The sequence below is a fragment of the Rhinopithecus bieti genome, unplaced genomic scaffold (genome assembly GCF_001698545.2).
Source record: "Rhinopithecus bieti isolate Rb0 unplaced genomic scaffold, ASM169854v2 scaffold_7985, whole genome shotgun sequence".
Classification (NCBI taxonomy): Eukaryota; Metazoa; Chordata; class Mammalia; order Primates; family Cercopithecidae; genus Rhinopithecus; species Rhinopithecus bieti.
Genome location: NW_016805762.1, coordinates 1,276,966 through 1,292,038, shown reverse-complemented (window position 1 = coordinate 1,292,038; position 15,073 = coordinate 1,276,966). Strand labels below are relative to the sequence as shown.

The following is a 15,073-nucleotide window of genomic DNA, read 5'->3' as shown; positions in this document are numbered from 1 at the left end:
CAACTTCACTTTCAGAGAGTCCCACCTTTTCCAACAAACTTCTGTCTGTGTTTTTTTCTTCTGAAGAGGAATTGTTGGAGGGAGTGAAATTATTATTTGCAGACATGAAAAGTTGCTGAAAATCAAAGACATAAGTTTAAAGATTATTATAAATAACAATTACTCTTTAAAACTGGGAGTCATAAGATGCTCAAAATTTATGAGCTAGCAAATCCAATTGCAAAGAGTAGTTATCTTCTATAATTATTAACTGAAAAATATAATCATCTTTTCATAAATGGCCATTCTTTGAAACTCTGTAAACAAAAGAGACAGAGATAAGACTACAGAGTACGACTTACCTTAAGATCATGAAATTGACCTTGAGCCAAGAGTAAATATTGATACAATATTCTGCAGGATAGTTTATAAGTCCTATCAGGAATATGAATCACTGACACCATGGAAATCTAAAATAAAAATTGAACACTGGTCAGTACTTAAAATCTTTACATTATTTCACAAATATGTGAAAATGATTTTCAACTGCTTCTAGACACTTTGTCTTCTGCCAAAAAAAAAAATGCTTCTCAAAAATAAAAGGCTGATAAATTAGAAAACTTGCATCGATCTGATTACATTATAATCACTGCAGAGGAATCGGTTACTGACATATTTTTGGTAGAGTTATTTTAATTGTACTCAAATTTACAAATTTAATGTGATCACAATGGACAAAGGAATCTTTGAGAGGACTAAAAAAGGAAATGAAGGAGAGGAATTAAAGTCAGTATTAAACAGTCTTTTAAGAAGCTTGGACGTACGGGGACCAGAGAAAACACTTTTGTTTAGAGAGCTACATGCAATGACTCTAAAATTCTCATATAGAAAAATGAATAAAAAAGAACAGCTAGGAAAATACTGAAAAGAGAGAGCTATGAGGGCGACTAGCCCCATCAGATAATAAAACAGACTACAAAGCCTTTAAAATTAAAACAGTATGGTACTGGCACATGAATAGACAGATGGATGAAACAGGATAAAGAGTCCAGAAACAGACCTAATTATGTATAAAAATATAATAAAGGTGTCATGTCACCCCAAAAAGCTTTTTTTTTTTTTTTTTTTTTTTGAGGCGGAGTCTCGCTCTGTCACCCGGGCTGGAGTGCAGTGGCCGGATCTCAGCTCACTGCAAGCTCCGCCTCCCGGGTTTATGCCATTCTCCTGCCTCAGCCTCCCGAGTAGCTGGGACTACAGGAGCCCGCCACCTCGACCGGCTAGTTTTTTGTATTTTTAGTAGAGACGGGGTTTCACCGTGTTAGCCAGGATGGTCTCCATCTCCTGACCTCGTGATCCACCCGTCTCGGCCTCCCAAAGTGCTGGGATTACAGGCTTGAGCCACCGCGCCCGGCCACCAAAGAGCTTTTTTAATAAACAGTATTGGGACAACCGGATAGCTATGGGAAAATATATATAATTAGATGCATTCCTCATAAGAATAAACTCCAGATGCATAAGAGATCTAAATGTAAAAAATAAAACTGTACAAGTACTAGAAGAAAATGAATAAATTCCATTTTAGTCTCAGTGTAAGGAAAGACATTAACTATGACTCAAAACCCAGAGTAAATACACTTGACTATATAAGAATTAAAAATATACATGATAAAAAGCACCATAAACAAAGTCAAAACACATGACGAACTAGAATATTCACAAGGTGTGTCACAGATTAAAGGTTAATATTCCTAATTTATGAAGAACTTTTAAAACTGAAGAAAATGGCCAAAATCCTATAGAAAACTGGGCAAAAGACATGAACAGACAATTCATAAAAAGATATAAATATGAAGCATGACCATATTAAAAGATATTTAATTAAAATTAATACTGCACCACTGTTCACTCATCAGAGTGACAAAAATTCAAAAGCTTGTCAATGAACTCTGTGGAAATACACTCTCATATATTGTTGGTGGAAATTTTTTTTACAAAAAGGTACAATTCCAATGGCAATATCTAACAAAACAACATGCATTTACACTTCAACCATACAATTCCAACAATATTAAGATATGTATATACGGATTATTCAGCATAAGATTATTTGTTACTACAGAATACTAGAAACTACCCGAATGTCCAAGCACAGGAGATTGGCAGAATAACTATGGAATATGCATAGCATACACACAGTGAGGTGCTATGCAGCTATTTAAAAAAAAAAAAGTGAAGATAATCTCTGCAAACTGGTGTGCAGTGATTTCCAGATTTTCTGAAGTGAAAAAAAGCAAAGTACAAAACAGCATACATAGCATAGAGAATGTGCTATCTTTTGTGTAAGAAAAAAGAGAAAATAAAAAATGGCGGATAAATCGGAAAACAACAATTATCTCTAAGGACTGGGGTGTGTGGGAATGGAGTGGAAGGGATACGGAAGAAAACAACATGAGTATATTTCTTGGTAAGGTTTTCTGACTTTTGAGAGAATCCAAGTAATCTATGGACACAGTTTGACTACAAACCCTCAGTTTTGGCAGGAAGCACAGGGAAATGGCAGTTTGAACACCAAAATAATTAAATTCAGTCATGAGTTATAAAACACTGGGGGAAAAATTCATGAGGCCATAGAGACAACAGATAAGCAAACAAACAAATGGGAGAGACAGGAAGTCTCTTGCTTGTTGTAGAATGCCAAGAACTGACTGGAGGGAGGGCTGGAGTTGGAAAATAATTATTTTGCAACCATCACAGTAAAGATGAAATCTGGCAAGAATCATCAATGGATGTTAAATCTAGGACAAAATTTCTTTTTTAATAAAAAGCAGGATATTTACATGATCTTACAGTGCCTCCTCACAGACCAAGGGGGAGAAAAAAACAGAAGAGTGTAGAAAGCAGATAACACCTTGACTAAGAGATCAAAATTAACATGAATAATTAGAGAAAAGAGCATTGCATGCTTCTAGAGGTGGCACTCTGAAAACGACACATCACCCGGGCAGCTCACTGGCTGCAGCTGCATAATTTTGATCTGATCATAAGAAAAATCAGACAAACAAAATGAGAATCTTTTAATTTACAAAAAGGGTATGTGTGTGTGTGTGACTATACCCTTCAAAAATGCTCATGTCATAAAAGACAGAGTATGGAAATGTTCCAGGCTAAAGGAAGCTAAAGATCCATGACAAATACAAAGTCTGGCTCTAGACTAGAACCTGAACTGGAGAAGAAAATTGGTTGTGAATTGGATAAAATACTGTATCAATGTTAAATTTATAAAGAAGATGACTATACTGTGTTTATATAAGAAAGCATCCTTATTTTTAGGAAATATGCATTGAAGTATTTAGGGGTAAAGAATCATCATGTATGCAACTTATTCTCAAATCATTGATTTAAAATATATATACAATCATATATATGTGTATGTATAAACATATGGGCAGGCTGGGTGTGGTGGCTCAAGCCTGTAATCTCAGCCCTTTGGAAGATCACGGTGGGAGGACTGCTTGAGCTCAGGAGTTTGAGACCAGCCGGGGCAACACAGTAAGACCCTGTCTTTACAAAAACAATTTTTTTTTTAAATTTAGCCTGGCACAGTGGTGCATTCCTGTAATCCCAGTTGCTTAGGAGGCTGAGGCAGGATGATCACTTGAGCTGTTAATGACTGTGCCACTACATTCCAGCCTGGTGATAGAGCAAGACCCTCTCTCCCTCAATCAATCAATCAACACATACATACATACATACATACATACATACATACATAAATGGGCAAACAATAATGCAAAGGACAGAAATGTTAACAATAGGAGATCCAGGTACAGGGTATATGGGTGTTCTTTTCTTTATTTTTGCAACTTTTGAAATTATGTACAAATAAAAGTTTTAAAACCCTACATTAGTTGCAAAAACACAATATTCTTTACAAGCTTATAAAGATTTATTAATTTAGTAATGACATCAGAGGCTTTTAATACTAAATCAAAATGACAGGGTTAGTAGAAAATAGTAGTTACCACTTCATACTAACAATTTTGTTGGCTGGGAGCAGTGGCTCACACCTGTAATCCCAGCACTTTGGGAGGCCGAGTTGGGTGGATCACGAGGTCAGGGGTTCAAGACCAACCTGGCCAACATGGTGAAACCCCATCTCTACTAAATATACAAAAATTAGCCAGGCATGCTGGTGCGTGCCTGTAATCCCAGCTACTCAGGAGGCTGAGGCAGGAGAATTGCTTGAACCCAGGAGGCAGAGGTTGCAGAGAGCTGAGATCGCGCCACTGCACACCAGCCTGGGCGAAAGAGCAATATTCTGTCTCAAAACAAAAAAAACAAAACAAAAAACAAGCCAATTTTGTCATTTGATTTAATATTAAAAGCCTCTGAAGCTATTATCATACTAGTTATATATGTAGCTATGGGTAAATATTTGATATGAAAAAAATGTTTGAATATACTATTAAGTGAAAGCAGGTCACAAAATAGTATAAAATGTATCATTTTAGCCTGTTTTTTAAAAAATTATATATATAAAGATTTGGAAAGATACAAATATTCACAGTTATTATTTTGGATGATAGAATACAGATTATTATATTTCTCTCCTTTTGGCTTATCTACACTTTCTAATTTTTTTTCCTGACACAAATGTATTATCTGAATAATACAGAAAAAAAGCCAATGTAATTAAGTAAAATGAAAAAATGTTAAAGTCAAAATTTTGTAGTAACAATTCCTGCTTTCCTTTTTTTAACCTAAAACAACAAACTGGTTCCTAATTGTACTACCTAAATATAATTCTTTGCTGTTAAAATAAAAATGATATTTTAGTAATAAGTTTTTTAAAAAATATATAGTCCCTGACCCACAGATAAAATACTCAAAAAACACATGTGAAAAAGAAATAGGAAATGGTCCATTTGCTTTTAAAATTATAAACAGAGAACATTAATACAAAATACACTAATAAATATATTTGAGTGCCAATATTACCCCCAATCTGAGAAATGAGAGACAAGAGAAGCAAGGATTAACAGAAAAAAAGGAGGGAGCCCACAGATGACAATAAAAGACATTCAAAAGGACCCAGACACAGAGACATACACAAAGTACAAGAGAAGACGGCTGTTAACCCTTGGGAGACACTCAGGCTCCCCTATGGGAATAAGCCTCCCATAACTACAGCTGGGCCACACAGTCTTCATCCAGTGTGATCAGGGACCTGATAGCAAACCCTTCTCTGGCCTACAAGGCCACTGAACTGAAAACACACATACACAAAAATGGTTAAAATGGCAAACTTTATGTTATATATATTTTATCACACAGATACACAATCACTCCCTGTTTGGACAGGGGGAAAAAGTTAGAAAAAAAAAAGACCCTGAGCACCTAGAGTAGACAGCACTATCAGTGAAGGGAAAAGGAATGCAAGGGGGAAGCTGGGAGGGAAAATGACTGCGATATGATCCTTTGGTGTTGAACCAAAGGAAAAAGGAGAACAGAACCCAAGAAACTTAGAAGAGAGGGCACATACAGTGGGGGCAGAAGGGCTTCCTTACCCAAGCACACAGGGTCAAGAACAAAGAAGCTGGAAATAGGAGACACCAACTTAACATGTTTTATTTATCTCTAACTGAAATGGAGAGAAAGGAGGGAGGAAGCCAGAAGGCCTGTCATGCACACTAAGGTACATGCAATGTACAGCTAAGGTGTTTTGCTGTCAAGCTCTGTGAGGTTCATTAACACTGCCTAGTATGACTTTTTTTTTTCTTTTACTTATTAAACATTTATTGAACCCCTATTATGCCCTAGGCACTGTACTAGGTTCTGGAAATACACTACTGCTGGTATGACTTTTGTATTTTTATTGTATATATTTAAGGTGTACAACAGGATGTTATGATATATATATATCTAGTGAAATGGTTATATAATAATGCAAATTAATATATGCATCATCTTACATAGTTACTTCCACTTTTTTTGCATGTGGCAAGAGCACCAAAAATCTCAAAAGCAATATCATATTAACTATAGTCCTTGTGCTGTACATTAGATCTCTAGACCTGTTCATTTTATATATCTGCAACTTTGTCTCTAGTGACCTACATATCGCCATTTCCTTCCCCTCTGCTCCCCATGACTTGGAAAAAAATAAGCTGACCTCAGCTCAATGGAACTTCAGTTTGAAAATATTAAAAACCAAAAACCTAGATGCTTAACTGCAAATGAGTAAGGAGGGTCTAGATTTCCGAAAGAGTCTGCACCTTCCAAAGCTCAATGTACACTTGTTGCAGGAAGATATTCCTGCTAAAATAAATACACTCAAAAAACAAAACAAACAAACAAACAAACAAACAAAAAATGCTCAGAGTCAAGCCCTTGTTCCACATCTTACTGCCTGAATGACTGGGATTTTTCTTGACTCTGTTTCAGTCTGTAAAAGGAGAATATTTGCCTTGTCCTAAGAAACCAGGTTGTTGGAAGAAAAAAATAAGTTAATGTTTGTGAACGTACTTTGCATATTACGAAGTATCACAAAACAATGTTACCATATGTTTATTAATGAATAATCTATACTAAACACTTTAAAAAAATAGTCAATTGTGTGTAAGGACATTTTTACCATGATACAATTTCATTAAAAGTTTATTTCATGTCTAAGTTTCTATTATACTCGGATGATTGTCGAAGTTTCAGTCCTCTTAGATCTCTAAGATACTTTTAACTTCCTAATAGGAATCAACTACCAGACTGAAAAAATACTTAGCACATAATGAGAAAAGGAGATTATTATAATTACTGAAAATACAGGGACCAGACATGTAAGATATACGTGTAGCAGGGACTTTGATGGAAACAAGGTGACTGCAAGCAGGCAAAAAAAAAAAAAAAAAGAGTGGATACTATCTTAAAATTGAGCCCTTTAGATCATTATTATGCTTATTTATTCAGTGCTAAACATGTTCAGAATAAATATGCTTCCCAACAGACTGTTTCTACACAGCAAATATGACAGAATACAGAATGATGAAATTAACTTAATTCAACCATTATATATCTTTTATTTTCCAAATAAAGTCATATTACTGTGATCCATAAGGCAAAAAATGAGTCATACTCTGAAGGTACTGTTACACATATAAAAACTAAATAGGTATATAGTTTCTAAGCCAAATGCACATCCTCATAAATTAAAACAAAACTTTTTCTATTTATCAAATAATGAAGAACCACCATTCAAATCACTTAAAGGTAATGCTTCCAAATTTTTCAGTTACTTACAATATCATAAATTTCCCGGTCATCCTCATCAGCTAAGGTCAATAGCGCTACCAATGGATAGCGAGATCTGGGCACTGTGCCAAAGTCTTCAATTTTAGTATCTCTTGGTAACTGGCAATATATTTCTTCTTTGCTATCCTTTTAATACTTTTGAAAATGTAAAGGCAAATTGCCACTATAACCATAAGAACAAAAATATACCAAAAATGATCAGTAAGTTAGCACACTTTATCCATAAGAAGTCTAAGTTTCAGTGCTGATGGGTATATCAGATAAAAGGATACAAATACTGTTCCTGATAGAGATATTCACTATACAGAGCATCTTCTAATGCTTGGGGAGTGCTTATTCTGAAGCAATAAACATGCTTCTGCAGAGCTTCATATAATTTTTGAACACTGCACCCCCAGTAGCATGTAAGACGACTGTCTTCAAGGCAATCTGTTGTCAAGGTTATGCCAGCTGTAAAATACAAAGGAGAAAAAATGAAAGTGATTTAATGTAACTTCTAATACAATCATACAGGGTGAGTAACAAAAGCTTCCTTTTCGATGCTGGCCAGGATGATGGCAGTTAAAAGAACCTGTTAAAGGGTATGCCTCCTATAAATGTCTGAGAGTCTCAGTAGCATTGATACATGACCACTTCTAATCATACTTAAGCAAAAATTTTAATTGGTAGGAACTTTGCATAGGTAACTGGAGCAGGTTTTAATGTCAAATTAGAGTAGAGTACTATATTTTATTCATTTAATCCTCATTGATGAACATTTGGGTTTATTCCAGCATTTTGCTATGATAACTAATAGTGCTACAATGAATAGCCTTATACATACATCTTTTCACATTTTTGCTGGCAATACAATAATAAATAATCATTTTGTGTTTGTTTTTTCTTTTTCAACGTTTTAAAATATGCATTTTCTGTTTTTTCCTTTCCTGTCTACCTCCAGCTTTTTTAGTACTCTACAATAAAGTACTAAGGAGCTATTAAAAGTGAATAGGGAGGCAGAGGTTGCAGTGAGCCAAGATCGTGCCACTGCACTACAACCTGCGCGACAGGGTGAGACTCTGTCTCTTTTAAAAAAAAAAAAAAAAAAGAACTGAGGCATATCAGAATATCTGCACATACTATTATGAAATGATCTTCAGAATATATTAGTAAATGAAAAAAAAGCAAGGTAGAGAAAATTAAATATATATGCTACTGTTTATTTCACAAGAATGGATACCCATATATGTGTTTGTTTACATTAAAAAAGAACAGGCTGGGTGTGGTGTTTCATGCCAGTAATTCCAGCACTTTGGGAGGCCAAGATGGGCGGATCGCTTGAGCCAGGAGTTTGAGACCAGCCTGGGCCAACATGGCAAAACTATGTCTCTACAAAACACACAAAAATTAGCTGGGCATGGTGGCATGCACCTGTGGTCCTAGCTTCTTGGGAGGCTGAGGTAGCAGGATCACGGCTGCAGTAAGCCAGGATCACACCACTACACTCCCACCTGGATGACAGAGTGAGAACCTGCTTCAAAAAAAAAAAAAAAAAAAAGAACAATGGAAGGATAAGCCTTTTAAAACTCAACTTACAGCTTACAGAACATACAAAACTACCCTGTTTACTTGCTTTGTAAAAAGAAAAAAAAGCCAGAGTTACTTAAAAGACTTGTTTATAGACTTTGTATACTTAATTAAAGTGGGAAGAGTATCAGAGACCTTTGACAATTGGAGATTAATCAGATTTTAAAATGTCTCTGAAATTAATTTTAAAAAACTACAGAATCTACAAAATTATACTCTCCATAATCTTTTACAAACTTGTCCATTACATAAACTGAGGGGAGAATGTAATGATTTCCACTATCAGAAGATAATGTCAGTACCCCATCAAAACTATTCTCCCTTTACTTTTTCTACTTTTTTTTTTGCAAAGAGTTTCCATTTTATGTATTTTTTTTTTTGGCTTCTAAAACTCAGTACACACACAACATCATTTGAGATCAATAGATGAATAGCCTTAACAAAATTGGGACACAGCTGTAAACCAGAAAATTCAGAATCAAAATAAGTGAAGCACCTGGGTGTGGCATCTCTCAAACTGTCCTCACCCAGACTATCTATAACAAGCAAATAAAGCGGTGTTTAAGAGACAGCCTTGCAAAAAAGTGAAAAAATAAGGACTGTAGAAAATGTGCTACGCCACTAAAAAGGGAGAAACGATGGGGCGGAAAAGCCACAAACCTTCTTGAGGAAGGATCCCTGTGAGAGAAGAAGATCCCTGTGTGTAAAAACAAGGAGATCATTCATGAGAATAATAAAGCCAGAGTATTGGGAGATGAAAGTGTTAGGCTGTAGGGAATGGAGGTTCACAAACGCCTCCAAACATGCCTTGTACATTGTGTTTTTTTCCTAACCCTTTTGCTTTAACGTTAAAAAAAAAGGGTAAATAAGCTAAAATATAAGGAAGCTATTTACAAAAAGATAGCAGAATTTCTGAATCAAATTCAACTCAACTAATATATACTGAGTACCTAATTTACAATTTCATTAAAGACTCTATATTGCAGACATGGAAACACAAATCCAAATATATCATTACATAATAACAACAACAACAAAATCCCAACAACCCACCCCTAGGTAAACAGAACTAAATGACTAAGATTAAAATGGATTCTCTGGTTTTCTTTTTTTTTAAATTATAAATTTTAAAGTATGGCCAGGGCGCGGTGGCTCACGCCTGTAATCGCAGCACTTTGGGAGGCCAAGGCCGGCGGATCATGAGGTCAAGAGATTGAGACCATCCTGGGTAACAGAGTGAAATGCTGTCTCTACTAAAAATACAAAAAATTAGCTGGGCATGGTGGCAGGCGCCTGTAGTCCTAGCTACTCAGGAGGCTGAAGCAGGAGAACTGCTTGAACCCGGGAGGCAGACGTTGCAGTGAGCCAAGATTGCACCACTGCAATCCAGCCTGGGCAAGAGAGCGAGACTCCGTCTCAAAAACAAATAAATAAATAAAATAAAATCTTAAATATAAATAAAAGCACGTGTGTTGTTTTTGTTTTTTGAGACAGGGTCTCACTCTGTTGCCCAGGCTGAAGTGCAGTGGCGTTAGCTCACTGCAGTCTTAACCTGCCAGACTTAAGCAATCCCCCAGCCTAAGCCTCCCGAGTAGCTGGCACTAACAGGTATGTGCAACCACGCCCAGCTAATTTTTGTATTTTTAGTAGAGATGAGGTTTTGTCACGTTGGCCAGCTGGTCTTGAACTCCTGGACTCGAGGATCCACCCGTCTCAGCCTCCCAGAGTACTAGGATTACAAGCATGAGCCACCACGTGCCGCCTCTGGTTGATTTTCAAGTTAAATCAGGTCCCTAGATTATTCACTCTTCTCTGCTATATGTCAGTTTGGGTACAGTGGTGAAAAAAAGATTTTTAAACTATCTATACACCAAATGAAATAACTTTTTTAAGTGTCACAAATATTGTTACAGTATTATTTTAATGTTCTGTGTAGACATCTTTAATGATACCCACTTTTCCACAGTTTAAACAAATGAATTTTACTCTGCTAAGTATAATTCCTATCAAAATCCTTCTCTTTATTTCCCCATACGAGGAAGATAATAAATGATATGCATTGGTATTTTAAAAATTAAAATATTTCAGTATTCATGCTGTACGTCCGCACATTTAAAGAATTTTTCATGACTTCAGTAACGCCACTGTTGGTTAGCACCTAGTGTGCAGGCATAGCTAAGAGGGCTACTTACTGGCTAACTTTTCATTTGCCTCAAACATTTGCAGGACTGGCTCTATTTGTGACTATTTCTGCCTGAAAAGCAGATTGATGGATTTCCTCACACTTTCTGCCTCACAAGTGCCCTGTGTTTTGCTCATAATGTATCAGCTCTTCTTAGTTTTTCAGTGTAGTTTCAGACCTGTGGAACTGTACTGCAGGAAGGAAGGCCTTGCAGCAGGTAGGTGTTTCATTGTGGGTCCTGCTCAAGAGCCAGATGTGACATTGTAGCAGGTTCTAGCCTATGGCCACAGAGGTGGGAGGTTATTGAACCACCACTATTCTGTACACTTTATTTTTTATTTTATTTTTTGAGACAGAGTCTCACTCTGTCACCCAGGCTGAAGTGAAGTGGTGTGATCACAGCTTACTGCAACTTCGACCTTGCGGACTCAAGCGATCCTCCCACCTTATCCTCTTGAGCAGCTGGTAGCTGGGTGTACACTTTAATCAGTAATCAGGCATGCACAACCAACTACCTTTTAAACAAATTAGTTTTCTCTGTGTCATATCTTAAAATTTGGTTTTCCCACGTGAAAAAATGTCAGAATGAACTGTTATCTATTACAGGGATGGAGTGGGGAGAGGAGTGGCCGAGATCCTAGTTTCCATCAATTCACAGGGTAATAGTATTTACAGCTTAAGAGGATGAATAAGAAATTCTGTAATTTTGGGGGCCAAGAACAGTGGGTCACGCCTGTAATCCCAGCACTTTGTGAGCCTGGGGCAGAAGGACTGCTTGAGGCCAGGAGTTTGAGACCAGCCTGGGTAACACAGCAAGACCCCATCCCCACAAAAAATTTTTTTTTTTTTTAAATTTAGCCAGGCATGGTCATGCACACCTGTAGTCCCAGCTACTCGGGAGGCTGAGGCAGGAGGACCACTTGAGTCCAGGGTGTTGGGGCTGCAGTGAACTATGATCACACTACTGCATTCCAGCCTGGGTGGAAGAGCAAGATCCTGACTCAAAAAACAAACAAACAAACAAACAAACAAGAAAACCAACATATATTTTTCCTTACAAATCAAGATTTACTTAAGCCTGATGATCTATATTGACTAAGTAAACTGACTTCTGACCAGTTATTAGATTCTGAGAGTTAGAGGCAGGAAGGATGAATAGACAAGAATGGTCCATAGACGCAAGGGAGCAGGATATTGCAAAGGAAGGTCAGCTCTGTAAAATACTAGAGAGAGAGCATTAACTCAGCCCTGAAAGACTCCCACTGGATTTTATGACTGCTGGGGGTCGAAAGTGCAGGGCAGAAGTCGTAGAAAGCCATTTCAGTAAAGGGATACAGGGAAAAGTCAGACTGCACTGCACTGCACTGAAGAGTAAGAAAGAAGCAGGCTAACAGAAGGCAAATGCAAACAGCTTCTAAGAAGCTGGCTGTGAGGGGAAGAAGAGAAATACGGCAGTAGCTAGAATAGGATGAAAAGCAGAGAAAGATCTGGTTTATTTGTTTTCAAGAAACCTGAAATGTAAGCAAGTATAGAAGGGACAGGGTCTCGGTCCAGAAAAAAAGCTACAGAACTGTATCTAGAACTGCCTACTCTTTATTTCTATTGAACTGTCACAAAAGAATTTCAAAGTCCAAAAGTTCAAAACTGAATTCATTGCCTTTCTTCTGAAACTTGCTATTCTTTCCGTACTCTTCATTTTGTAAAAGGATCTGGCTATGGAGTACCCACAGGAAGAACCTGAGTCTTCTTAGACTCCTCTCTTACCTGTCCCATCCTATGCTTTAGCCATAACTACTGTTTCTTTAATGTATCACTCCACTTCTCACCCAAGAGGTAAACACTTATCTTTCAAGATTTTCTTACTCAAAAAAAAAAAAAAAAAAAAAAGGAGGAATGAAGAAAAAAAAAATAAGACAGATCCAGCATATTCTTTTTTATGAAGGCTTTCCTGAATATGCCTCTTCACCTTAACAAATTTAACCATCTCTTTCTTTACAATTCTAATGGTTCCTATATGGTCCTGCAGACAACTTATTTTTCCAAGCAAGTACAAAAGCAAACAACTGCCATCTACAGAATAACATGTTATATCAAAATATTTTTACCAAAATACCATAGTTTCAGATTAAATGACAATCATTCTGGCCACGTGCAGTGGCTTACAACTGTAAACCCAGCACTTTGGGAGGCCGAGGTGGGTGGATCATCTAAGGTCAGCAGTTTGAAACCAGCCTGATCAACATGGTAAAACACAGTCTCTACTAAAAAAACAAAAATTAGCCAGGCATGGTGGCACACGCCTGTAATCTCAGCGACTTGGGAGGCTGAGGCAGGAGAAACGCTTGAACCTGGGAGGTGGAAGCTGTAGTGAGCCGACATTGTGCCATTGCACTCCAGCCTGGATGACAGAGTAAGACTGTCTCAAAAAAAAAAAAAAAGGCAATTGTTCTTCAAAAGGTTTGCAACCTTACATTAACTGTATTTAGAGATAACACATCATTTCTCACTTTACTACACACCAATAAAAATGGCATAGTGTCCTAACAGACTTCACTATTAACACCTGTAATACTTCATTCTGCTCCTTTGTATACACATCTACCTCTGTTTACTAGGTGATAAATTCTTCAGGAGTAAAGTTTGTAACTTCTTAATCTTATCTTTATATCTGTCATATACAGTACAGCACCTGAAACAAAATAGTTGCCCAACAAATGTTTGTTAAAAGTCTAATGAAGGAAAAGAAATAGAGAAAGAAAATAAAAGGGCTAAAAAAAGAGGGCAAACAATGAGAGAAAATCTTTGGAAAATAGCCACCAACTTGTAATTGAAGCTGAAGACGGATTAGTGATCTCTAAGCCAAAAGGATTCTTGACTTGTCTCATTTGCTTTTTGAAAACTCTTGTGCTGAACTGAGTCTCTTCTGAATTTCTCAGAATTACTGGAACATCCCAACCAAACCTAAAAAAAGGTAAAAAATAAAATTATTTTAACAAATGTTGAAACTTTGTTATGTGTAAAATCTGTTGTGCTTCATTGGCTATTCCTTTTAGCATTAAGTGTCAGAAAAAGAGGTTAAATTTCTCAATTTATGTTATTTTAGAGATCCCACAAAACTGCAAAACAGTTGGCCCTCTGTATCAACCAACTGCACATCAAAAATATTTGGGGACAGGGGGAAAAATAAAAAATAACAATAAAAAATAATACAAATTCAAAAGCAATACAGTATAACAACTATTTACACAGTATTACATTTTATTAGGTATAAGTAATCTAGAGATAATTTTTACTATGTAATGTTATATAAGGGACATAGGCATCCTAGAATATGGGGGTAGGAACCTTAGAATGAATCCCCCTTGGATATCAAGGAAGGACTATGTATTGTTCAGCTGACTGAATCAACATATTCTTGAAAACAAAGAGTTCTATTGTTAACACTGTTGATAACAACAAAGGAGAATGGAGATTATACATAAATTATACTTAATATAATAGCAAACACATGAACTTACTGAATTTTTTTAAATGTGAAAAAGAAATATATATTCAAGAGGCAGACTATTGGCCGGGTGTGGTGGCTCATGCCTGTAATCCCAGCACTTTGGGAGGCCAAGGCAGGAGGATCACTTGAGGTCAGGAGTTCGAGACCAGCCTGGCCAAAACATAGTGAAACTCCATCATTAATAAAAATACAAAAATTAGCTGGGCATGGTGGCGTGGACCTGTAGACCCAGCTACTTGGGAAGCTGAGGCAGGAGACTCGCTTGAACCCGGGAGGCAGAGGTTGCAGTGAGCCAAGATCGTGCTACTGGACTCCAGCCTGGGCAACAGAGCAAGATTCCATCTGTTAAAAAAATAAAACGAAAAAAACGCAGACTAATATGACTTATGGGACAACAGAACTTTTTTTTTTTTTTTTTTTTGAGATGGAGTTTCTCACTTATTGCCTAGGCTGGAGTGCAAATGGCGCGATCTTGGCTTCACAATACAACCTCTGTCTCCGGATTCAAATGATTCATCCTGCCTCCAGCCTCC

General features: G+C 36.8%; 1 protein-coding gene across 1 annotated transcript in view; it reads right to left on the bottom strand.

Moving 5' to 3' along the window:
• CGRRF1 (cell growth regulator with ring finger domain 1) overlaps positions 1 to 15,073 on the bottom strand; it is a 59,487-nt gene that overhangs the window by 30,643 nt on the left and 13,771 nt on the right. The window contains 5 exon segments of the mRNA XM_017873640.1: positions 5 to 115; positions 342 to 449; positions 7,273 to 7,430; positions 7,561 to 7,734; positions 13,854 to 13,993. Of these exon segments, the coding sequence (XP_017729129.1) occupies positions 5 to 115; positions 342 to 449; positions 7,273 to 7,430; positions 7,561 to 7,734; positions 13,854 to 13,993 (691 nt within the window).